This window comes from Solanum stenotomum, chromosome 11, assembly GCF_019186545.1.
Source record: "Solanum stenotomum isolate F172 chromosome 11, ASM1918654v1, whole genome shotgun sequence".
In the NCBI taxonomy this organism is placed as follows: Eukaryota; Viridiplantae; Streptophyta; class Magnoliopsida; order Solanales; family Solanaceae; genus Solanum; species Solanum stenotomum.
Genome location: NC_064292.1, coordinates 56052181 through 56080054, shown reverse-complemented (window position 1 = coordinate 56080054; position 27874 = coordinate 56052181). Strand labels below are relative to the sequence as shown.

At 33.4% G+C, this 27874-nt stretch overlaps 1 protein-coding gene across 1 annotated transcript; it reads left to right on the top strand.

Annotated features, from left to right (window-relative positions):
• Positions 1-1454: 1454 nt before the first annotated feature.
• LOC125846112 (uncharacterized) lies at positions 1455-23232 on the top strand. Its single transcript, XM_049525563.1, has 5 exons — positions 1455-1776; positions 17699-17745; positions 19366-19415; positions 22887-23011; positions 23092-23232. The coding sequence occupies exons 1-5, from the start codon at positions 1495-1497 to the stop codon at positions 23230-23232; spliced, it is 645 nt and encodes a 214-aa protein (XP_049381520.1). The 5' UTR covers positions 1455-1494.
• The last annotated feature ends 4642 nt before the right edge of the window (positions 23233-27874 follow it).

Sequence of the window (27874 nt, the reverse complement as noted above, 5' to 3'; positions counted from 1 at the left end):
TCGGATACATCCCTCCCATTAAATAATATATCATTTGTAATATATTGGAAAACTAAGAAATATATCCGAGAATAATAAGAATCAGAGATTTTTGTAATTGGAGAAACTTTTGGAATAAGATGTAATTAATCTTCAAATGTAAGGAATTCTTGTAAGTTATACTATAATATAATAAGGGAAACTTACATAAATATACTATAATAAAAAAATATTTACCATCTATAGCAATAATATTTTCTTTTCACTTAATCATTTTTAATACATTTATAATACAATTTTAATACATATTACAAAAATAAGAATTTATTATTTACATATAATATAAGTTTTATTGATGGATAATACATTTATCGCACATTTTAATACACTTATAATACAATGTGTCAATATCTTACAAAAAAAAGTTATAATACATATATATTACATACATAATTCACTTTTAATACATATGTATTACATACATAATTCACTTTTAATACATATTGCAGATTTAACATAGTATTGCTATAAATGACAATAAATAAAAAGTATGAGTAATATTTATTAAAATGTATGAATCCAAGTAATTTTTCCATATAAAATATTAGGGAAAACTACATAAATGAGCCATAAAATTCAAAATAATTACAAGTTCATATCCAAATCCAAAGTAATTCATGAAATACTCATTCTCTCATAAATAATTACACTCCATACCCCCATTCATTAAGTGTGATAATTTTCGCTTAAGTAATACTAAATTGGTATCATATAATGTATTGGTATCATTAAAGTTGATAATTTCGCTTAACTAATACTAAATCAGTATATATATAATGTATTGGTATCATTAAAGTTTCTTGTTCAGAAATTACATATTAGTCAATGATACTATAAGAGTATATATGTATATTGTTGTGGTATCATTAAAGTTTCTTATTCAGAAATTATTCATTAGTCAATAATACTATAAGAGTATATATATATATTATAGTATCATTAAGGTTTGTTGTTAAGAAATTACTCATTAGTCAATGATACTATATAGTATCATTGACTAATGAGTAATTTCTTAACATCAAACCTTAACGATACCAATACAGTATATATATATATATATATATTAATTTAGTATCAATTCAGCAAAATTATCCATCTTAATGATACCAATACAGTATATATGATACCGATTTAGTATCAATTAAGCGAAATTAGTTAAGGGGGTATATAGTGTAATTATTTAATGGGATATAAATATAAAGGGATATATGTTTATAATTATTTTGCTTTTATGGGATATTTGCTTATTTTTCCCAAAATATTAAAATATTGGGCCCGTAAACGGGCCTTTGAATATCTATCTAGAGTAGTACTTATACAAGTAATAAAATTTGTGGGCGGAATGCAAATGAATCGAGCGGGGCACCAATTGTACATACGGGTACGGGCCACAGATAAAGGGGGGATGTTAGCCCTAATTCTCATTGAAATTGAAATTCTCATTGAAATTGAAGAATGAAAGAAAAGAGGGTGATGGCGATGGATGATAGACTGCGGTGGCTGATGACGTTGCTGGATCTGGAGATAATGACTCGTAGAATGGAACTTTGGGGGATGAAGAAGGAGAATCAGAAGCAGGATTGCATTAACGGCGTAGCTGAGATGGAAAAGCAGGAGGATTGTGAGATGGAAAACCAGGATCTCATAACAGAGATGGACGATCTACATCACATCAACAACAACAAGAACAAGGAGCAGATGAAGATGAATCAACAGGAGGAGGAAGAAGAGGAAGAGGTAAGTATTTGCACTCAACTGACTCTTTTTATTTGTAAAATATGGTCTATGGATGATTGATTGATGATTCAATCTCTCTGCTCCACAATGGAGAATGGAGAAGTCGTTGGCGCTCGTCGTCGTCGGAAGAGTATTATCACGACTGTAAATTAGATGAAGTAGCGTTGGTAAATGACGATGAGGTACAGATGATTATTCCATCTAAGGAAGAACGGGAGCTGGTTTCTGCACCTCCATTCTATCCTTACAAGCGCGAACAACTCGCAAATGGATTTGTATACCTTATCAAGCAACTGGATGGACAAAAGAAAAAACATGGAGCGATAAAGTTGAAGCTGATTGTCAAGGCAGGGTATGTAATTTAATTTTTTGTTAATGTTTTTTTGTGACTAGCTCTAGCTCTAGATCTGAACTGAAGTGATTTTCAACAAAATTATTTTAGGTTTTTGCGAGACCGATGCTATGAAATAATATATAGATACATACATGTATGTTTTTGTGAGTACATTCAGTTTGTATTTTGTGGCTTTTTCAGGTCCATTTGTGAAAATGAAGAACAACAGAGATCATACATTTTTTTTCCTTTTCGAATTCCTCTTGAGTAAAAGTTAGCTGCAAAACAATACCATTAGCAGAAAAAAAAAAAAACAAGTTGTAAGATTCAATAGCCAAACCTTTCTACACATATTTCCCAATTGTGAAACTACTTTCAAGGCGTCCTCCATGTTATTCACTGAAAACACATATGTGGTGTCATCATGAGAAAGCTTCCGAGAACTCCAATGAATGTTAGTCCCAACAAGAACATGAGAAAAAACAAGTTGCTGAACAACCCACACCAACTTGTTTTTTCTCATGTTCTTTTGGGACTAACGTTCATTGGAGTTCTCGGAAGCTTTCTCATGATGACACCACATATGTGTTTTCAGTGAATAACATGGAGGGCGCCTTGAAAGTAGTTTCACAATTGGGAAATATGTGTAGAAAGGTTTGGCTATTGAATCTTACAACTTGTTTTTTTTTCTCTGCTAATAGTATTATTTTGCAGTTAACTTTTACTCAAACTCAAGAGGAATTCGAAAAGGAAAAAAAACGTATGATACACCGGATTCGATTTCTCTCTTGTGATGTAAAGAGCCATCGTAACCAAATTTTATGTTCATACATATATCCAGGAACAAAGGTTGTATGTTTCCTCATATATATTTTTTATTTGCAAATCTCAAACACCATGTTAATAATAGCTATGTATATATATATCCTTTAGAATGCAATGCCTAGCTATTGTACAGCAGAGTCAATACAAGCTTTATCCAAAGATGCTGCAAAGAAATTTTACAACAAGTGGTACATCCCCACTAAAATGGTGCAAGTCGTTGTGGGTAAATTAGATGACACACAGGTTAATGTCAATCTCTCTCTAGAGGAAAAAATCTACTAAAGAATTACAAATTTTAGTAATTTTTTTTCTGTCTTTCCTCTTCAATTTCAGGTTCATGGAGTAGCTGAACGGATTAAAAGCTCTTTCAATACCAAGAGTTTAAGTTCTGAACCACAGTATTTCATAGCATCGGTCTCGCAAAAACCTAAAATAATTTTGTTGAAAATCACTTGATCAGTTCAGAGCTAGAGCTAGTCACAAAAAAACATTAACAAAAAATTGCATACCCTTGCCTTGACAATGCTTCAACTTTATCGCTCCATCTTTTTCATTTTGCTCATCCAATTGCTTGATAAGGTATACAAATCCATTATCGAGTCGTTCGTGCTTGTAAGGATAGAATGGAGGTGCAGAAACCAGCTCCCGTTCTTCCTTAGCTGTAATTACAGGCGCCGATGGAATAATCATCCGTACCTCAACGTCATTTACCAACGCTCCTTCATCTTTACCGTCGTGATTATACTCTTCCGACGACGAGCGCCAACTATCCGGCGAAGAGGACAACAACATGCAAAAGTTGAAAAATACATCTCCTCTTCGCCGGATAGTTGGCGCTCGTCGTCGAAGAGTATAATCACGACTGTAAAGATGAAGGAGCGTTGGTAAATGACGATGACGAAGCTGGATTTGGGGATAATGACTCATATAATNTGTAAACAAATAAATTGTTCTTAAAATTTATTATTTTGAATACAACAAACCAAACACTCAATAAAAAATAATCCCAACATAACTTATCCCATCATAACTAATCCAACATAACTTATCCCATCATAGCTCATTTTCAAACCAAACGACCCCCAAGTTTCTTCTTAGAAATGATGTTCACGTGTCCTCGCTCACTCACTCATCTTCCTATATGTTTTCTTGTCAAATTCCCAGAAGCTAATAATACTGTTGTTGAACTTCACTCATATTGAGCTATTTTACTACTTGTTTGTGTCGAAAGAGATCAATTTGAATTTCTTGTTAATTTACTAAAATAATTATGCCAGGAAATTACATTACACCGTCATCTTTTATTTACTAAAAAAATATAATAATAAATATGAAGATCACAACCAATGAAGATTCTGAAATAGTAAATGCTACGGAGAAAAATGCTACGCATTAAATAAGGGTATAGTGAAATTGAACTTTTTGTTTTCATGCCAAACAAAACCCAACTAACAGGTTGTTTGGATTGCCTTCATTGGGACCACCATATTTTTGCGTTTGACCTTCTTTTCTCTGTGTACTTTCTCTGCTTTAAACAGTACTTCAAAAAGTTTTTATATTTTTTAAAGTTAAAACATAACTTAAAAGTTAAAACTAATTGGAAATAAGTCAATACAAACACCTCCTAAAAACTAGTATTAAAGATATGGTGTATTGGATGTTATTAGTTTTTTCTTAACCCTGAGGGGTAGCTCAGCTGGTAAAGGCTTGGGACAAAGTCCTTCAGGTCGCCAGTTCGAGCCCCAGCAGGGCCACTGGAGGCATTACAAACCGGCCGCGTCTCCAGGGCCCCGTGGAACTAACCGTGGTGGACCCGCCTTGAAACAGCGGGACCCGGTGGGTACAGCTAGTCGGGTTCGCGAAGCGACACCCGGAAACCACGGTAAAAAAAAAAAAAAGTTTTTTCTTAATTAGAGGTCTCCACAATTTGAGCTTTTGGGTAAAAAATTTTTTGGTAAATACCGTTTCCCCCCGAATAGGGCCCTATGCGGCACACAAACCCAAAATACTTCATTCATTCCTTTTTCGTTGTCATAGTTTCAGTTTTGAGAGTCAAATTATATGAATTTTGATAAAAAATTTAGGATGTATTTTTCATCATATTGATATGAATAAATTACAATTTATAGTACTTTTTCTATAGTTTTTGAACATATAAAATTTTATTTTAAGATATCATTTTTTTAAAAAAAGGGACTAAAAATATAAGTTGATATATATGAGTAGTGCTAAATGGCAAGACACTTTTTTGGCATGAATTGGCAAGACACGGCGAAATGACCAAATAGCCCTTAGGTGACAAAATTACTTGTGGTTTTCCCTCCAAAATAGAAAACCACTCTTTGACTTTTTCTTTCTTATTTTCTCTCTCTCTTACTTTACTCATTTTTTTTTCTTTACTTCACTCATTAGTTTTATTTTATTTTGTTGTTAGATTTATATTATTTTATTTTGTTGACATGTACCATAACTAATTGTATTATCCGATTATTGATTATGCTTATATAATCGCATTCAACTGACTTGTATTTGTGAGAGAGCATAACTCATATAATACTATATCTATTACATTTATTTCATCATAATGATTCGACTTATAATAGTGAAAAATCTTCTATTTTTGTGAAACAATTCAAATATAAACTTTTACAATCATATTTACCAAAGTAATATAAAATTAAAAATTATTTAAGTACTAATAGACATTGATTTTTTAGGATAAAGTTTTACATTCTATTATTTTATTAATAAATGGTCCGTAATGATTTTACGTATAACCCTCTTCAAAACTGGAAAAAAAAAATTGTTCTCTTTGTTAGTATTCATGTGTTTCTTTTTATAATAATCAAATTTTATTGCATTTACTTCGTAATTTAATTTATAGTTTTATTTTGATATTGTTGATAGTGCTTTTTCTTGTTGATATGACTCGTAATTTTATTGATTATTTTTATTTAAATCAAATATTAACAAGACATCTTAATATATCGTCGTTAAATAATAAAATCATTGGAAATAATTTATCATATTTCTTTAAAATGATTAAATTCTTAGATAATGCGTAATTTTTTTTTTTTGAAGGATCCTATATAGATGTACCCTATAAATTTTTTTATAGTATCGTATATTTTTGAGAAGTCCACAAAAATTAAATAGCAAGAAAAATAAAAAAGGTTAAAGTGATGAAAAATTTCACCTAGCTTGAATTTCAAGAATAAAATATCGTATAAATTGACGGAAAGAATATGTATTTATATATAGGTATTTATGGATGCTTTCCGTTTTTTTAATTTCATGAAATTAGTATAAAAACTTATGTAATTTTAAATTTATAAATTTTATTTACACTTCCAAAAAGAAAAAAAATGTTATAATAAAAAAAATTGTAATTAATTATATTTTGTAAATTAACAAATAATTTTATCTAACTATTTTTAGTAATATAAATAATTAATTTTAAAATGTTAGAAATTGAATGAATATTTTCTTTTTGGATTTCATATTTTTATATTTTCCATGAATAAAATTATACAAGTATGGAAGTAGAGAAATTTGAAACATTAATTTGAAAAGAAAAGTCAAAGAAAAAGAAGTAAAAAAAAAGTATGAAAGAGGAAAAAAAACGTTTAAGAAGAGAGAGAAATTCATTTTCTGAAATGGGAACCAACACTTTCCACGTGGCACAATATAAGTGGAGCCGATAGTCAGTCAAAAGTGGTTTTACTTTTGAGGGTAATTTAGGTACACGAAATAAATGAATTTATCCAAACACCCTTAACTTTTCACCGAAATTACGAAAATACTTTGACTTTTGTTGCTCGTGTCATTTCGTGTCAAAAATCTGTCTTGCCAATTATATTTTCCGTATATATATATATATTATACAGTGTATGAAGTGACCGCTACAAATTTCAAAAAATTTATGATTTGTCTGGTCCACAACATCTACTATATGGGGATTGATTCTTACATACTCATTTTCTTTCTCTGTTTTATGTGTGTGTGTCAGAGATTTTAGCACTTACGTATAAAATGTCCCCCGTCCAAGAAACAGCCGCATGCATGTTAAACCTAAATATGAGTCATAGATGAAATATTTGATTTTATTTTGTTTCATACTGCAAAATCTTCTCAACGTATTTATAAAAATATCATTTAATTATTCGTTTGTGGCAACAAATTTCCAAGTTATATACAATTGATTAGTAGCTAGCTCATTTTTTTTTTTTTTAAACATAGTAACAATCCACTTCAATATGCTAATTTATTCGTGCATGAAACATTGAATGTTTTATATATAGTATAATGTTGTTTCACAACACACTAATCAAATGCTAATGATGCACAAATTAATCGTAGACTTTGACGTGGAATAAAAAAATACCAATATCCACAAGCTCAAAATTGAAAGATGTTCAAGCACGGTAAAAAAATACGAATCGTATGTGACATTCATGACTTGTAGATAAGAGGATGACAAATTTCGGTAGTATTGTTGTAGGAGCATACTTGAGGCAGCATAAGTGAAGAATATAATATCATACTTTCTTCGTGTGATTTTAATTATGAAATGAATTTAAAAATGAAAAAATTATAGTTGCCAATATATAGATTTAAAATCTTGGAGTCCCAAATGAGCAAATTCTCGATCGTGTTTAACTCTAGACAGGGTGTCTTTTTTTTTTTTAAAAAAAAAAAAAAAAAAAAAAGAAAAAAATTCCCTGCAAGAGACTGCACTTTCAGAGGACTGGTACTCATTATTAGTATTAGGACAGTGGAAAGCATACGCAGAGTCTGTCTGCTCCACAATGGAGGAGTCGTTGTCCTCTTCGCCGGATAGTTGGCGCTCATCGTCGGAAGAGTATTATCACGACTGTAAAGATGAAGGAGCGTTGGTAATTGACGATGAGGTACGGATGATTATTCCGTCGGCGCCTGTAATGACAGCTAAGGACGAACGGGAGCTGGTTTCTGCACCTCCATTCTATCCTTACAGGCACGAACGACTCGATAATGGATTTGTATACCTTATCAAGCAACTGGATGGACTAAAGGAAAAAGATGGAGCGATAAAGTTGAAGCTGATTGTCAAGGCAGGGTATGCAATATTTTGTTAATGTTTTTTTTTTGTGACTAGCTCTAGTGATTTTCAACAAAATTATTTTAGGTTTTTGCGAGACCGATGCTATGAAATAATATATAGATACATACATACATGTATGTTTTTGTGAGTACATTCAGTTTGTATTTTGTGGCCTTAATTTTCAGGTCCATTTGTGAAAATGAAGAACAACAGAGTGCTGCGTGGGTTGTTCAGCAACTTGTTTTTTCTCATGTTCTTGTTGGGACTAACGTTCATTGGAGTTCTCGGAAGCTTTCTCATGATGACACCACATATGTGTTTTCAGTGAATAACATGGAGGACGCCTTGAAAGTAGTTTCACAATTGGGAAATATGTGTAGAAAGGTTTGGCAATTGAATCTTACAACTCATTTTTTTCTTTCAATTTTTCTTTTTCTGCTAATGGTATTGTTTTGCAGTTAACTTTTACTCAAGAGGCATTTGAAAAGGAAAAAAAATATATGATACACCGGATTCGATTTCTCTCTTGTGATGTAAAGAGCCGTCGTAACCAAATTTTATGTTCATACATATATCCAGGAACAAAGGTTGTATGTTTCCTCATATATATTTTTTATTTGCAAATCGATCTCAAGCACCATGTTAATAATAGCTAATTATTATTCCTTTAGTATGCAATGCCTAGCTGTGGTACAGCAGAGTCAATACAAGCTTTATCCAAAGATGCTGCAATGAAATTTTACAACAAGTGGTACATCCCCACTAAAATGGTGCTAGTCGTTGTGGGTAAATTAGATGACACACAGGTTAATGTCAATCTCTCTTTAGAGGAAAAAATAGACTAAAGAATTACAAATTTTAATCATTTTTTTTCTGTCTTTCCTCTTCAATTTCAGGTTCATGGAGTAGCTGAACAGATTAAAAGCTCTTTCAATACCAAGAGTATAGGTTCTGAACCACAGATTCCGGAATTCCCTTTTCAGAAATGGGATGAGCCTAGATTGTTTGCTCACGTAGATACTGAACTTAAAGAGGTATCTAAATCTACTTCATTCAAATGTTGCAACAGTATATCATTCTGTCTTTTATCACTGTTAGAATTTAGAACTCACTCATTTGGTGTTTGCTTTTATTTTCTTATTAAATTTCTGGATAATATTTTGCTAATTTAAGTTTTTCTTTTTTGTCTATTACGTTTTCCCAAGTTGGAGCGATCTGAAGTGTATCTCACTATTATGTTCGAAAAAAAAAGGTTTGAAACTGTGGAAGATGTGTTCCAGTACTACAAACGTCGGCTAGTGGTGTATTTGTTTCTAAAGAGATTAAAAAAAAAAATTCCAAATCTGAAGATGGAAGATATCTATCCTACACAAATGTCTGTCAGATATACCGTTTGGGTAAAATGTGACGGACCAGAAGCACTCAACATCTTAAGGACATTCCTTCTCGAGGTAATTCATCACCCTTTATAATTAGTTTTTTGAAACATCTCCGTATTTCTAATCTAAATAGAGATCAAACGAAAAAATATTCGTTATTGAAAGAGCTAAACTTTCTTGTGTTCACTTTCTTTAGATTGCTCAAACTAGAGTCCATGGTATCAAAGAAAATGGCACAGACTGAAACAACTCTGATGTTTCTAATCTGAACAGGATCTTATTGAATATATTTTTTATAGAAGCACTAAATATTCTTGTGGTTACATTATTTAGGTTGATATAATAAGAGTCCAGGGAATCAAAGAAGAAGTACTAACGGAGCAACGTGATTTCCTTCTGTATTGGATGCAACAAGAGCTGAATATTGAAGGCAATGATTCTGAACGTTTGCTGGAGCATTACAATAAAGTACATCTTGAACATGTTTTGCCTTATCTTTTTTTTTTTTTTTTCACCACGTTTTTCCTTAGTTCATGTTTAAATTATATCCTAGAACTCATTATCCTTTTCTGTTCCTTGCAGCACTTCACACATAATGATGCTCTTTATCAAGTTAATACACGACTCATGAGACTGCTGATTGAGAGTATGTTATGCTAATATTACGTTTCCTTATCATAAAAGGAAGTCGTGTTAATTAGCTTCATTGCAATTGTCAAGTTTATTTTAAGAGATGTAAATGTTAATTAATCTCAAACTTGTAGGAATTCAAATCGGAGATATCAGGGGCTTGCAGGATCTTTCCAGACACTGCAATATTTCAGTAGCAGTTATTCAAAACAAAACTTTCGTTACAGAAGAGGACCTGAGTAAGACCATACGAGTGATACGTGATAATAATGAAAAGGAGCGTCTTCCTTATGGCTGGGGACCATCAAAAATTTCTTTTGAGAAGCCAAAGCCAGGGTAATTATCTCGCTATGGTCTTCAAAGAAGAGTAAATCGATGAAGAATGAATTTAACCATACAACTTGTAGTCAACATCAACTTATGGTGCAAATACATTACTCACTTTCAAGTTTCAATGCTAAGTTAGCATCTATGTTGGAGTAAACAACTATGTAGTGATGTATTACTAGAAATATCATGTCATATTTGTAAAGGTAAGAGTTTTAAGAAATGTTTCAAATGATACCTTAAATCGTAAAAACCTTTCTGCACTCTCTCATAGGACAGTTAGGACTAGGCCAAATTGAGAACCCAATAGTATTACGGTAGTTTAAACTGTCAGTCTTGCTTTTCTAAATACTGAATGTATTTCAGGAGTATTCTTTACAAGACTGAATGTTCTTCCATTGGAGCTACGGAACTTGTATTATCCAATGGAATGCATGTTTCATACAAGTATTCGGAGTTTGATGATGAGGTAACTTTAAGCCCAAAATTTGTGATAAGTCTTGAGTTCAGATGCTGAACCTTCCATTTTTGGATTCCTAGTTTCATTTTTCACTGAGTTCTTGTTATTGTTTACCTTTTGTACTAAAAAGTTGTGTGACGTATATATTTGAAATTATATTCGTTTTACTCGATTATGAGGCAGCTTCAAACTGCTAGACAAAGTGTAAGATTGCTAAGTGCAATAGACGTGAGTTTTAGGAATGCAAGGTCTATCTCCAAAGCGTTCTCTTTGGAAACTAGTTTTAATTCAGTTGGAATGTTTGAAGAACTTAAATTGTTAATCCTGAAACTCAGATGTGTTAATTCTCAACTGAATTAGCTAAGTTTATTTTTCTTGAAAATCACATCCGTTGATTGAAGTCTCAAATCTCTTAAATTAAAAATAATAATAATTGAGGTCTCAAATAAGCAAAGATTATTGTTCTCCTCTTCTGGTTGACGATTTCCATTTACTTTTTATGGAAGTATCAAGTGGTGAGAGTTCTCTGGATTAGCTTCTTTTCTATTGAGCTTTCTATTTTTTATGACTAGCTAATCTCTTCTAACGGCCTATATAATCTTCTCTAATGTTGCTACACAGAGATTGAATGACAAAAGTATGCAATTACTGAAAAATAGGTTCTTTTAGAAAATCGATAATAATACCCCGAGATATCTATTTTAGGACTTGTTTTAGTGGATGATATGGAAAATACTGTGCCACCTAGTGTAGAGATATCACACTTCATCTAACCATGCCTTTTTCAAATTCTGCCTTTATTTTTATGTGCAGGTTTTCTTGGCTGGATATGCATATGGTGGATTGACAGAAGTTCCGGAAACAGATTACCATAGTAGCTTAATGTCTGGTCCATTTGCTGAAGAGATCCTTATTTCAAACTTCAAGAAGCATCTCTCATGTGACAAAATTAAGTTTTGTATAAACATTGATGAGTATAAGAGGTGTCTTCAAGCAAACTTTTCCTCGTTGGATATGGGAGCTGTCCTACAGGTTTCTTTTTGATATATCACTTACTTATATTTAATATCTTGAGATTTATATTTGTTTGTTTGATTGTTTATTCATGGTTGCCTACAGATTGTGTATTTACTGTTCACAAGTGAGCTAGAACCTGAAACACAAAGACTGCAGGAAATAGTTGATGGGATCAGGAAAACTCTGTCTGGTGAACAGCATTCTTCTAAAAAGATACTGATACATGAAACCGCGAGGAAAACTCAATTAGAAATCAATACTGGTGGATCCTACTTTTACAAGGTGACCCTTCCTAAAGAAACTTTAAATTTTTTTTCGAGATTCTTGAATATGTATATATAGTTTCCGAATCTATAATGATAGACTAACCATCTTTTGTTTTAATTCAAACTTTTTTATGACTATTGATCACACCAAAAACAAAATGAATCAGAGTTATTGAGATAAACTCTTCAAGTTAAGAAATACCTTTTAAATTTTTCGCTCACAAATTCTACCTAGACAGTTCGTGGCGGTGCTCACACACAGGGAGGAAAATGCATGTATATAGCATTTCTTTAATATTGTGAGCGTAGTGTTGGAATATGGTTCATACAATTATTTTCTTGCTAATTGGTGTTTCTATGCAGACAACAACGATTGGGGATGTTGATGTAGAAAAAGGCTGGACATATTGCAGGAGATTCTTTAAAGATCCTTCACTTTTCCGGGTTGTCCTAGTGGGTAAATTTGATCGGCATGCAATTGAGTTGCTTTTGGAAAATTATCTGGTCAGCTATTGTTGGACCTTTACTTCTAATTCAGTTTACGTATTATTTTGTTCTTTTTTGACATGTTTCATTTTTTTAGGGTGGGATTCCAAATCCATCCATACCTCAAAAACAATTTCAACCCGAGAAGCTCACAAGGATACCTTTCAGTTTTCCTCCAACCGTTACAACGTAAGTGTTACTTTTGGACGGAAAATGGATAATTGTGTCACATTTTATGTGTTAGTTGAAAAAGACACCCTCTAAACCATGTTCAATTTTGACAGGAAAGAGTTTTTCATGACTGATCATGCTGAAAGAATGATGTGTTCTATAACTTTTGCAATCTGTCTTGAGTATGAGAATATGGTATAGTTATAATTCTACAGTTTTAATGTAAATACTTTATAAAATGAATATTTAAGTGTTAATATATCAAATAAATATGTGTCAGCCGGAAGAGAATTTTAGATTGCAATTTTTTATCAACCTGCTGAAAGATGAAGTTGTACGGGTGGCTGGTTTACATGGTATAAGGGTATGTAGTTTGTTCTTTTTTTTTTTATTGTTGACATTCTTTAATTGCTTAGTAACTAAACGTTCTAAATCTCATATTTTTCAGGAGGCTTGTGTTGGCATGACCTATTATATACCATTCGGTGAGAGGCAATCAAATGGGAACAAATTTGCAACAGTCAGCTACTCCTTCAGTTCCAACGACATTAATGGATCTCAGACGGTAAGGTTACTATTATTCTTCTCATTGCATCAATCTGACATTTTCCCCATTAGGTAAAGTGATTTATTAATGAGAGTACCAGGTAGGTACTACAGAATCAATTCACATAAGAAGTAAAACATCAAGACTCCAAAAGAAAAAATATAGTGTTTGTATAACAAAAGGGTGCAGTGTGGTACAGTACTCTTCCAAAGTAAGCTTCTTCGTCTTTTCAATCTTCTCACTAGCTAACTGGACAGCAAACTTCTCACATCTTGAGGCATCACCCAATTGCAACTCCAAAAATGTTAAGAAATAATTAATGACCAGGAGAAATTGCAATGCAGTATTATTGGTCTCTAAAGAGTCTTCACATTGAAATCAGCAATAAGTACCTTTTTAAAAACTGTTTGAGTTAAGTAGGCCTCCATTGCAGCTAACCATCCAAAGCAGGTTGCTCGCCTAATGATTTCCATGGCCAGTTGGTGTCCTAACTCTCTGAGAGCAATAGTAAAATGTAGATGCCATCCTGACCTTAACGAAGTAATCTTCCACCAATAATATGTCCTTGTTGAAGAGGTTAGGGAAATTAATATCTATCAGCTTTCCACTCTCATGCCACTTGTCTTACCAGAATCTAATGCTTCTGCGGATATATTCTTCCAACCAGCAGCACTGATTTTGATCCTTCTTCCCATATTTGATAATGATTTCCTTCCTGTGATCATTTAATCTCCACGACCATCCCGCTGGTTGTGAAGCTTGAGGTTTCTAATGCCCAGACCACCTCCTTTTTGTCAACCATAACATTATTCCAACTCACCCAGTGAAGTTTCCTTTTATCAGAGTTAACCGTTGTTTCTCAATCTATTAATCCTTCTTTCACCCCTATTTGGACATTTGAATAGGAGACATGAGATACGTAGGTAACCTGTCCAGTACACCACTTCTTCCAAGGAGACAACCTCTCGTACTTGTCAATACTTTTTTATCTTTCTGCTTAGCACCAAGAGGTAGTTAGAGGGGGAAAGTCTCCACCTTGTGACCCATATTTCACTTTTTTATCTTTCAGATTGATTCTTAGACCTGACACAGTTTCAAATGGCAATTACATTTCCCTAAGGTGTAAGAATTGTTCTCTGTTTGCTTCACAGAGAAGCAATATATCATCATTATATTAGATGAGCGAAATTGCCACGTCTTCTCCATTACTTCATTCAATACATCCACCCATATTCTTCAGCTCTTTTTAGCATCAGATTTGAGGCTTCTATCTAAAAATGTAAGGAGAGTGGGGATCTCCTCTCCTCTATGTGGTTTTTAAAAAACTTCCGGAATTCCATTTATTAATATATATGGATATACAAGTAGTGATCCACTTACTTCCGAACTTCATTTGTCTCAAAATGTCTAGTAAAGGGCACCAATTAACATGATCAATGGCTTAATCCAAGTCTTGTGGAAATTAATGCATTCATTTGCAATTAAGAAGCACCTATAACTTTCCATTCCTTAAAGACATTCTGATAACCTGAAATTAAGCTTACAGTTACCATAGTTGAGATTATGTTTAACAAATGTTTTATTTTTAATCAGATCATAGATGCTATGGTGGATGCAATATATCAATTAGTTGACAGAGGACCTTCAAGGGAACAACTTCAACTATTAGATCAATATCAATTTTATGAGGAGGTAAGAAAAAAACATGGTTGTGTGTTCTTTCTTATGATGTGCAACCCCAACATGCAAGGATTTCTAGTCTTGAATGATAAGAAACGGGGAGTTTGGCACAAATAATTGTGTGTTCTTTCTTATGATGTTAGCGTCGAGAGTCCAATATCAAGCGTGTCACCATAGACTAGCACAAATTAGGATATATAGGTTCTTGTAAATGAGGACTTAAAAAACATTATGCAGAAATCTTGAATTATGTAATATGCTAAGCAGGGGTGGATCTAGGGGGTCGAGAGGGTGTTCACACGAACCCCCTTGGCAAAAAAACATTGCATAATTTTTAAAATTTTTTAATGTATATATATGATTTTTGAATCCCCTAGACTCAAGACAAGAGGTTGGCTTAGTGGTTTAGGTAAATTCAAAATTTACCCTCGAGGTTCCAAGTTCAAATCTGTCTTAAAAAGACTTTTGTTATCTTTTGCTCAACCTTTATTTGTTTGCAGCCAAAAACTACCCAGTGTTTGCTCAACTTTTATTTTCTTGCAGCCAAAAACTACCTAGTGTTTGCTCAACCTTGATTTTTTTGCAGCCAAAAACTATCAAGTGTTTGCTCAACCTTTATTTTTTTGCAGCCAAAAACTATCAGTGTTTGCTCAACCTTTATTTTTTTGCAGCCAAAAACTATCAAGTGTTTGCTCAACCTTGATTTTTTTGCAGCCAAAAATTACCAAGTGTTTGCTCAACCTTTATTTTTTTGCAGCCAAAAACTACCAAGAGTTTGCTTAACAATATGATGGAAATTTACTTCTCAAACGTGTATCATGGTGATTTCGATGTCACTTACAAGGTGGGCGACGACTCACTTACTTTTCAATACTTGAATAGTTTTAAAGTTGTAAATTTTAATAAATCTTTTTACAGGCTATGCGTGATGCTGCAAAAAGATTTAAAGAAAATTTCAACTTGGATATTGCGAAGTCTACTATTAGGAGGATGCTATTTTATCCTTCCCGAGCACACACAGTTGTCAAGGTGACCTATTAAGCGGTCCAATTTTTGGTATTAAACTTTTTCTCTATCAGTTTCCTTGTCTCTTTTTCTTTCTTTCTTTCTGTTTTTGCTCTGTTGCACCATACTGAATATTTTGAATTGTGCTGGCAGGAAGGAAGAAGTCTAGCAAACAAACTTGAGGTTACTAGAGCCAAATGCAAACACTATACCACGCAATTACGGGCACTATTTTTTGCTGGTGCAAGGTTTTTTCTTCATTGAAGGTTGTTAGTTATGTGTTGCAGGGTGTTTTGACTATCCAGTACTCTATCATATAAATCTAGTTCTACAGTGTCTGAAGGTCAGAAGAACACTTAGACAAATATGTGTTTTTAAAACACTTTTGAGAAGAGACAGTTATTCTAACTTCTTTAGAAAATTTGCATTCTTTTTTTTATGACAAAAAAAAATAACGGACACACATTATTTGAATTTGAGTTGTGTGTATGGGTAAAGTTAAGTGAAGTTGCTGCATTTAATTTAATGACAAACTAAAAGCCGTCAAGTACTCAGAATGATATATATTTGCCAATCACTACCAACATTGCTCAGGTAGAGGTCATACTGCTCTCACAATCATCTTCAAGCGCCTGATTATAAATTCCATCAAATTAGGGAGGATGACTACACCCTAAATCACCTTTTGAAATCCTATTCCAGGATGTGCCTAATTATAATTCCATCAAAGTTTTTGGATGCCATGGCTCCAGTAATAAATTGGAACTTAGATCCACACCACGTGTTTATTTAGGATATTCTAACAAATATTACAACCATTGGTGTTTTGACCCAGTTAACTCATTTTGTGGAAATTTATATATTTTTGTTAAACTCAAATTTTATTTGAATTTGTCAATCCAATGAAGGAATTACTTCTTCCATATACCAAGCAACGATATAGCGGACATGTGAAAGATCATGTTGTGGCAATCTTCGATTCAAAGAAGATTGTTAAACTCAACAAGGTCCTTTTGCTTAATCTCCACATTTAGTCAAACATGTTATATAAAATGAAACGGAAGGCGTGGTTAGTATAAAAAGAACTGAAAGAAATAACGAGGCCGGAGCTAGGACAAACCTCAATTTATTTGCATAATTAATCTAAAAAAATGTATTTATGTATAAATCTCATTTTACCTTGCTCAACACCCCCCAACAAAGCAGAATTAAAAAATAAAATAAAATATTATTCGTTATAAATTTTAACTATTAGTACTATACGGGTAATAATAAAATTTGGGGGTGGAATGCAAATGAATAGGGCGGGGCACCAATTGTGCATATGGGTAAGGGCCAGAGATAAAAGGGAGATGTTTAGGTTTAGCCCTAACTAATTGTAATTGAAACTGAAATTGAAGAATGAAAAAAAAGAGGGTTACGGCGATGGATGATGGACTGCAGTGGCTGGATCTGGAGATAATGACTCGTAGAATGGAACTTTGGGGGATGAAGAAGCAGGATTGCATTAAGGGCGTAACTGAGATGGAGAAGCAGGATAGTGAGATGGAAAACCAGGATCTCATAACAGAGGAGGACGGTCTACATCACATCAACAACAAGAACAAGGAGCAGATGAAGATGAATCAACAGGAGGAGGAGGTATGTGTTTGCACTCAACTGACTCTTTCATTTGTAAAATATCGTGATTGATTGATGATTCTGTCTTTCAGCTTCAGGGCATGTCGTTCACGTATAAACCGATGCATTGCTTGACAAGGTCACCCCATCTTATCTTTGGAATTCCTTCTATACCTCCGGAAGAGGAAGAAGAGACATCATGGGGTATTACTGGTCTTGGTCCTCGTTGGTTAATCTAATAGTTGCTTCTCACATCCCTAGCTATTATATCTATCCAAACCTAGTTAACTATCTACTACTTTGGTTGGTTATATCACATTCCTAGTAATGTTTTCATGTATATACTTTGGATCTAATGTTCTGAAATCATCAATGAGTTGACAAGAGCATCATGTTTAGGCCTCGAACTTATAAATTCGAAGCAACTATGGTGGTAGCTAGGTCATTCTAAGTACAAAAAAGTTCAGTTCAATGTTGAGATGCAATATCAATTTGCTCCTGTTTTTTTAATATGATTGATAATCTATATCTTTCTCCGTCAGGTTTTAAGATAATTATGGTTCATGTTATCATATCCTCGTCCATCCCCTTATAAGTTGTCTATATATCTCTGCCCTCCATGAATGTTTCCTAGCTAGGAATTATGTGTGTCTTAGAAGCGTTCTTGTGGATGTTTTATATATGAATCTGCAATGAGATAGGTAGAATGGAACTGTGGGGGATGAAGGCGGAGAATCAGAAGCAGGATTGCATTAAGGGCGTAACTGAGATGGAAAACCAGGATCTCATAACAGAGGAGGACGATCTACATCACATCAACAACAAGAACAAGGAGCAGATGAAGATGAATCAACAGGAGGAGGAGGTATGTGTTTGCACTCAACTGACTCTTTTATTTGTAAAATATCGTGATTGATTGATGATTCTGTCTTTCAGCTTCAGGGCATGTCGTTCACGTATAAACCGATGCATTGCTGGACAATGTCACCCCATCTTATCTTTAGAATTCCTTCTATACCTTCGGAAGAGGAAGGAATTGCTGGTCTTGGTCCTCGTTGGTTAATCTAATACTTGCTTCTCACATCCCTAACCTAGTTAACTATCTACTACTTTGGTTGGTTATATCACATTCCAGCTTCGTCATCAGCCACTGCAGTCTATCATCCATCGCCATAACCTTCTTTTCTTTTATTCTTCAATTTAAGTTTCAATTAGAATTAGGGCTAAACATCTCCCTTTATCTGTGGCCAATTGATTTGCATTCCGCCCCCAAATTTTATTAGTACTTATATAAGTAATAAAATTTTGGGGGGGGGGGGGGGGNAAATGAATCGGGCGGGCCACCAATTGTACATACGGGTACGGGCCACAGATGATAGACTGTGGTGGCTGATGACGTTGCTGGATCTTGAGATAATGACTCGTAGAATGGAACTTTGGGGGATGAAGAAGGAGAATCAGAAGCAGGATTGCATTAACGGCGTAGCTGAGATGGAAAAGCAGGAGGATTGTGAGATGGAAAACCAGGATCTCATAACAGAGATGGACGATCTACATCACATCAACAACAACAAGAACAAGGAGCAGATGAAGATGAATCAACAGGAGGAGGAAGAAGAGGAAGAGGTAAGTATTTGCACTCAACTGACTCTTTTTATTTGTAAAATATGGTCTATGGATGATTGATTGATGATTCAATTTTGCTTCTTCAGCTTCAGGGCATGTCGCTCACGTATAAACCCATGCATTGCTTGACAAGGTCACCCCATCTGATCCTTGGAATTCCTTCGGAAGAAGAGACATCATGGGGTATTGCTCCTCGTTGGTTAATCTAATACTTGCTTCTCACATCCCTAACCTAGTTAACTACCTACTACTTTGCTCTAGTTTGGTTGCTTATATCACATTCCTAGTAATGTTTTGATTTGATGTATATACTTTGGATCTAATGTTCTGAAATCATCAATGAGTTGACAAGACTATCATGTTTAGGCCTCAAACTTATGAATTCGAAGAAAGTATGTTGGTAGCTAGGTACAAAAAAGTTCAGTTCAATGTCGAGATGCAATATCAATTTGCTCCTGTTTTTTCATCTGATTGATAAATCTATATCTTTCAACTTTTGCATGTCCGGTTTTAAGATAATTATGGTTCATGTTATCATAGCCCCGTCCACCCCCTTATAAGCTGTCTATCTCTGCCCTCCATGAATGTTTCTTAGCTAGGAATTATGTGTATCTTAGAAACGTTCTTGTGGTTGTTTGAATCTCGCTCAGCAACTGCAATGAGATAGGTAATAGAGTAGTAATATTTACATCTATGTTCCTGCCCGTTTTACTGGTAGTGGAGTAATGTGATAAATTTGTGCCTTGCTATATATTTCAGAGTATGTCAAACATAACTTGCTTGTTTCTATGCTTTTGTTGCACTGCATATGGTTGAGTCTGCCACTATGTATCTTGTCTTCCTATCTAGTTTCAACTTGTAATCTCGTGAAAAAAAGAAAACCTCCCACTGATTGGGACTGAACTTGTGCAAAAGTTGTGAGCATGACAGATTATAAAATGTTCCCGTTCACATGATTGTAAAGCTCTAAGTTTGTTCTTAGAAATGATGTTCATGTAGATAGATGTTCACGTGTACTCACTCACTCACTCATCTTCCTATATGTTTTCTTGTCAAATTCCCAGAAGCTAATAATACTGTTGTTGACTTTCACTCATATTGAGCTATTTTATTACTTGTTTGTGTCGAAAGTGATCAATTTGAATTTCTTGTTAATTTACTAAAATAACTATGCCTTGGAAATGGATGGTCTTAAATTTTTGAACTCCACTTGCCCCATGGGAAGTTGTGCCATGGTGTAAGCAGGTCAAAAGTTCAAGATCGTCATCATTTTTGGAAATTACTCAGACTATGCTACTTTGGTGTATTTACTGGGATCCTTAAGTTTAGTTTTAAGTTTTTACAACTTAAAAAATATGTTGTTGTAGATGTTCTCCACTAGACTGATATACGTATTTGACCCTCGCTCATCTTCCTAGTAATTGCTATAGGTTATCATTAATGTTGAGCATTATGATGTTTAATTATTTTTTGAAAAATAATTTGTTAGTCACAATGTGCTTCTCTCCTAATCATAGTAATTAATAATCTCTCTCTTTCTTTAAGAGAAAAAAGACAGAATCAGAATTAAATTCAATAATTCAGGTTTGAAGTATTTGTGGAGGTTAAAAAATCAATTACATTATTTGAACTATATTTTCCACTCACAAATATAAATTTACAAGTAGTGTAATTTATCTTCTAGAAAATATCAAATTTTATTAAATGAGATAGCAAATATGAAAAAAAAAAACTCTAAATATTCATCTTGAATTTTGATTAATTTAATTATTTTTAACAATGTAAAAAGTCTCGTTAATATGAAATAGAGGAAATATGATTTGGTACTTTTTTTTTAATTACACAAGACAATGTAAGATTCATCAAGCAGGGATAACGAAGGAGCTAAATATACAACCATCATCTTTTATTTACTAATAAATAGACACGCATCATACATGCAAGTCAGCAAATCACGTGAGATACATGCATCCTACATAATAAATCTCACAAGATTTACCTTGTATTAAAGACAAACATATACATGTATTCTACCTAACAAATCTCACAAAATTTACCTTGTATTAAAGACAAAAATAGGTTATAGACCGTAATTAAAAAAGGGAAAAGGACAAATATACCTTCGAACTATTGTAAATGGTGTGCAAATACCCTCCATCATACTTATGGGACATTGATGCCCCTCCCGTCTAAAAACTAGAGCAAATATACCCTTTATACTAACGAACATACACATGTCATAATCTTATCCACCGACCGGACATTTATTAAATATCGGATTGATTGATAAGTTTGTACTACGTGCCCCTATTTAGTCTCCCGTTAGAGCGAAGGGCATATATGCTCTAGTTTTTGGACTGCAGGGGCACCGATGTCCCAAAAGTATGACGAAGGGTATCTGCATACCATTTACGATAGTTCGGGAGTTTATTTATCTTTTTTCCTATTAAAAAAAAAACAAAACACCAAAAGGTAATAATTAATCCAAAAGAATTCATTTATGTAAATTTCCATTTTACATTACTCAACCCCACAACAAATCAGAATAAAAAATATACACAATACATAAATATGCCATTTAATTTGGCTTTAGTCATCTATGTCATTCAACTTTGTATGTGCACGAGTAAACACTTAAAACTTGTATAAAATTGCACAAACAGACACACACACGTCTTGCTTGACATAATACATGTAGTAATGTTTGATTTGATGTATATACTTTGGATCTAATGTTCTGAAATCATCAATGAGTTGACAAGACTATCATGTTTAGGCCTCGAACTTATGAAGTCGAACCAAGTATGGTGGTAGCTAGGTCATTCTAAGTACAAAAAAGTTCAGTTCAATGTCGAGATGCAATATCAATTTGCTCCTGTTTTTTTCATCTGATTGATAATCTATATCTTTCTCCGTATTTTTCAACTTTTGCGTGTCAGGTTTTAAGATAATTATGGTTCATGTTATCATATCCCCGTCCATCCCCTTATAAGTTGTCTATATATCTCTGCCCTCCATGAATGTTTCCTAGCTAGGAATTATGTGTATCTTAGAAGCGTTCTTGTGGATGTTTTATATTTGAATCTCGCTCAGCAACTGTAATGATATAGGTAATAGAGTAGTAATATTTACATCTATGTTCCTGCCCGTTTTACTGGTAGTGGAGTAATGTGATAAATTTGTGCCTTACTATATATTTCAGAGTAATGTCAAACGTTACTTACTTCTTTCTATGCTTTTGTTGCACTGCATATATACAAGTCTGCCACTATCTTGTTTAGACTATCTTCCTATGTAGTTTCAACTTGTAATCTCGTGAAAAAAGAAAACTGCATGAGCTCGCTCCCTCCACTGATTTGGACTGAACTTATTTGTTGATATGCAAAAGTTGTGAGCATCTTGGCATGACAAATTATAAAATGTTCCAGCTCACGTGATTGTAGCCGTTGTAAAGCTCTAAGTTGCATTCAGTTACTTCTTAGCACCTTAGAAATGACGTTCATGTAGATAGATGTTCACGTGTCCTCACTCACTCATCTTCCTGGTAAATGCAATGTGAAATATGTTTTCTTGTCAAATTCCCAGAAGTTGAACTTCAAATTTGTACGTCTCTCATATTGAGCTATTTTACTACTTGTGTCTCAATTTCTTCAGGTAAAAGAAAGATGGAAAACCAGGATCTCATAACAGAGATGGAGGATCTACATCACATCAACAACAAGAACAAGGAGCAGATGAAGATGAATCAACAGGAGGAGGAGGAGGAGGAGGAAGAGGAGGTATGTGTTTGCACTCAACTGATTCTTTTATTTTAAAATATCGTGATTGATTGATTGATGATTCTGTCTTTCACCTTCAGGGCATGTCGATCACGTATAAACCCATGCATTGCTTGACAAGGTCACCCCATCTTATCTTTGGAATTCCTTGTATACCTCCGGAAGAGGAAGAAGAGACATCATGGGGTATTGCTGGTCTTGGTCCTCGTTGGTTAATCTAATACTTGCTTCTCACATCCCTAGCTATTATATCTCTCCAAACGTAGTTAACTATAAACTACTTTGCTGTAGTTTGGTTGGTTATATCACATTCCTAGTAATGTTTTCATGTATATACTTTGTTCTGAAATCATCAATGAGTTGACAAGACCATCATGTTTAGGCCTCAAACTAATGAATTCGAAGAAAGTATGTTGGTAGCTAGGTACAAAAAAGTTCAGTTCAATGTCGAGATGCAATATCAATTTGCTCCTGTCTTTTCATCTGATTGATAAATCTATATCTTTCAACTTTTGCATGTCAGGTTTTAAGATAATTATGGTTCATGTTATCATAGCCCCGTCCACCCCCTTATAAGCTGTCTATATATCTCTGCCCTCCATGAATGTTTCATAGGAATTATGTGTATCTTAGAAACGGATGTTTTCTATTTGAATCTCGCTCAGCAACTGCAATGAGATAGGTAATAGAGTAGTAATATTTACATCTATGTTCCTGCCCGTTTTACTGGTAGTGGAGTAATGTGATAAATTCGTGCCTTGCTATATATTTCAGAGTAATGTCAAACATTACTTACTTGTTTCTATGCTTTTATTGCACTGCATATGGTTGATATGCCACTATATATCTTGTCTTCCTATCTAGTTTCAACTTGTAATCTTGTCAAAAAAAAAGAAAACCTCCCACTGATTGGGACTGAACTTATGCAAAAGTTGTGAGCATATGACAGATTATAAAATGTTCCCGTTCACATGATTGTAAAGCTTTAAGTTTCTTCTTAGAAATGATGTTCATGTAGATAGATGTTCACGTGTCCTCACTCACTCACTCATCTTCCTGGTAAATGCAAAATGTGAAATATGTTTTCTTGTCAAATTCCCAGAAGTTGAACTTCAAATTTTGGATTTCTTAATTTACTAAAATAACTATGCCAGGAAATTACACCATCATCTTTTATTTACTAAAAAAATATGAAGATCCCAACCAAAAAAGATTCTGAAAAAGTAAATGCTACGGAGAAAGCAAAAACGCATTAAATAAGGGAAGAGTGAAATTGAACTTTTTGTCTTTCAAGGCAAACAAAACCCAACTAACAGGGTGTTTGGATGGTCTTCTTAGGGAACCCCCAACTTTTTGCTTTTGACCTTCTTTTCTTTTTGTACTTTCTCAGCTTTAAAAAGTACTTTATATTTTTTAAAATAAAAAAATAACTTAAAAGTTAAAAGTCATTGAAAATAAGTCAATACAAACACCTCCTAAAAACTAGTATATTAAAGATATGGTGTATTGGATGTTATTGTTTTTTTCTTAATTAGAGGTCTCCACAATTTGAGCTTTTGGATATGAATTTTTTTTCTTGGTAAACACCGTTTCCACCCCGAATAGGGCACAAATCCAAAATACTTCATTCATTCCTTTTTTGTTGTTGTAGTTTCATTTTTGAGAGTTAAGCTATATGAATTTTTCATCATATTGATATGAATAAATTACAAAATTTATAGTACTTTCCCTATAGTTTTTGAATATACAAAATTTTATTTTAAGATATCATTTTTTTGACACGCCATTTTGGTTCAATGAAACCTCCAGTACCTTGAGGAGGCTGTGGATTACATACAATTGAAATAGTTTGAGTAATGAGACAAGTTAGACAGATAACATGCACAATGTAGGTAGAAAGAAGGGTTAAGAAAGAAATATGTCATTCAAACAAATAAAAAACAGTGGAGAAAATTACCTAAGAATTGCAGCAACTTTGAGCTAGCTTCACAACGTCTTTATTACATTGATCTTAAACCATGTAAGGGGTATGACTGGTCTTGGTCATTTTTGGTTCTCCGATCCCTAAACTACTACCTATTATATCTTTGTAGCTATTGATCATATCCTAATGTGAACATTTTTAGTAAAATTGTGATATATTTATCTAATGTTCAGAAATCCTCAAGGATCGATTTGCACTTTTGTGAAATTATTACTTATAATATACACGCAAGTCCAAGCTATGTTGTTCAGATTCTACAATAAAAATATTATTGCATATGTAGGTGATGGTGATCCTTCAAAAAAGTATACTACTTTTGGAGAACTTGACACCCCTGTCGATGTTTTTGAAGACTATGAGGAACGTAGAGTCGAGGAGGTGTATTCTATCATATATCATTTCCCATGTTATTACAATTCTAAGATGAGTTTGTGTTATATGGGACAAACAAGAACATGAAAGTGTTTAAAATGTCATCCAACCAATTGGCAAACTATACCACCTTTCAACAAAATAAATGTTACTAGCAATATAGATAAAAGGAAAATAGTGTATAATTGAACACTTATTGAGTGTGTAATGTATTATGGTTGGCTATTTCTAATTAATAATATAGGACCAACCTATTCTTCTTTTTTGGTGATGATGGTGTCGGCCTGTCAAGGTCAGTTTGCAATCACCTCAACCAATTCCACCAACACAGATGTTAGATAACTCTTTCCACCAAGGCTCTATGAATAGAGCGCAATTAAGTGTCATGTTAAATGGGGCAGGGCAAGACCTAAACCATTGACTTAAACAGGACGGGGAGGGGTGAGGCAGGGGAAGACTTAAACCTCCCTGTCCTATTGCCATCCCTGTAGCCATATCCATCGCTTTCATTTTCTGTATGGCTAGGGAAAGCTAGTTGCTCTTAGATTATACATACAATTATCATTGACTATTCAAAAACAACATTCGATATTTCATGGTTTATAGTGATTAATCCAACAACAAATAGAAGAGAAGATTTCACATGATGTAACCTTAATAGGGCCACTTCACAATAATTCAGTTCGCTTTCCACCAAATGTTCGATATTTGCATGAGAGCACTAGACTAATCCAGATTCACACCACGTAAAGTTAATGTTACATTAGCAGCCAGCTAGAAGGAGAAGACAAGTTAATGGTCTACTTTGAGCAACTAAGAGAACAAAGAAAATGACCTCTTTGTCCAATTTGAATAGTTACACTATTTTTGGGAAATGATATTTTGAACTTATACATGTGTCTACTTCTGATTCAACTTAGAAATATATCAATTTAAAAATATATTTTCTTCAAACATATTAAGAGAAATAACAAAGAAGGGCATATATGCTTTAGTTTTTGGACTACAGGGGCACCGATGTCCCAAAAGTATGACAGAGGGTATCTGCATACCATTTACGATAGTTCGGGGGTATCTTTATCTTTTTTCCTATTAAAAAATACCAAAACACCAATAATTAATCCAAAAGAATTCATTTATGTAAAATTTCCATTTTACATTACTCAACCCCCAACAAATTAGAATAAAAAATATACACAATACATAAATATGCCCTTTAATTTGACTTCAGTCATCTATGTCATTCAACTTTGTATGTGCACAAGTAAACACTTAAAACTTGTATAAAATTACATAAATAGACATACATGTCCTGCTTGACATAATACATGTAGGACGCCACATAGGACTTCCCCAAAAGCAGCGTAAGTGAAATCGAAACGGAGAAGCAGAAGCCGAAGCCGAAGGCGGAGATGCTAAAGATGAAGATGGAGAATCAGAAGCAGGATGAAGAGGTGTGTTTGTGTTAAATGGGACAACAAGAACATGTATGTGTTTGTAAAATGTCATCCAACCAATTGGCAAACTAAACCACCTTTCAACAAAATAAATGTTACTAGCAAGGGGTTTGCCTTCTGGGTCGAGCTCGTTGCACCAGGCTTGCCTAGTGCGGGTTACCTTTCCTATGTGGTATGCGAGCTATTGCATAGGAGTGGGAGTTTTACCCTGTGCGCACCCAAAGGGTAGCGGCTGCAGGTTTCCCTTGTCATCAAAAAAAAAAAAAATGAAGATAAAAGGAAAATAGTGTATATTATAGAACACTTATTGAGTGTAATGAATTAACCCCACACAATGGTTGTCTATTTCTAATTAACTAGTCCTTAGGAATGTGCGTTGCACATTTATCCCATATTATTGAATTATTATATAGAAAATATTGAAATTAACAATATTAACTTTATCATTTACATCATATTCATTAAATAAAATTCATAATAGTGGAATGTTTTTTTTTTTAATCATAACAGTGGAATGTTGCATTTGCCATCAAGCAAGAAATGTGAAGCTAATTAAGATAATATAATATGTAATGGTATGAATATGTCGATATAACTTATCCTCAATAATCTCTCATTACGCACTTTACACGTAGATCCTATATCCAATTTGAAAACATAAAAAGAAAATTTTAAGAATAAATATAAAAATCACTTACAAAGGAACCAATTTACATGAAATGAAACCAAAATTTAAATTTTTGGAACATTTCCAAACACCTTCGAGAGATATGTATCCTTCATCTACATCAATTAGAATAAAAAATAAAATATAAAAATTATTAGTGTATAAAAGAGTATATATCTTTATTTCATTCTAATCCATACATAGTGATAAAATCTATTGTCTTCCAAATATGTGAAAATTACAAAAATATACTCCTTAAGACTTTTATTAACAAAATATCAATATATTTATATTTAATTACAAACTAAAATTTTAAATTACATACATAACAAATATTTAATTTTTGTATTTAATTTAATTTTGTTTTACAGATTTTTCTCTCT

Coding starts and splice junctions, on each gene's coding strand:
- LOC125846112 (XM_049525563.1), top strand. CDS start 1,495: ATGAAAGAAAAGAGGGTGATGGCGATGGATGATAGACTGCGGTGGCTG. Junction 1,777..17,698: donor AGGAGGAAGAAGAGGAAGAG/GTAAGTATTTGC, acceptor TCTGTCTTTCAG/CTTCAGGGCATGTCGTTCAC. Junction 17,746..19,365: donor CCGATGCATTGCTTGACAAG/GTCACCCCATCT, acceptor TTGCTTGACAAG/GTCACCCCATCTGATCCTTG.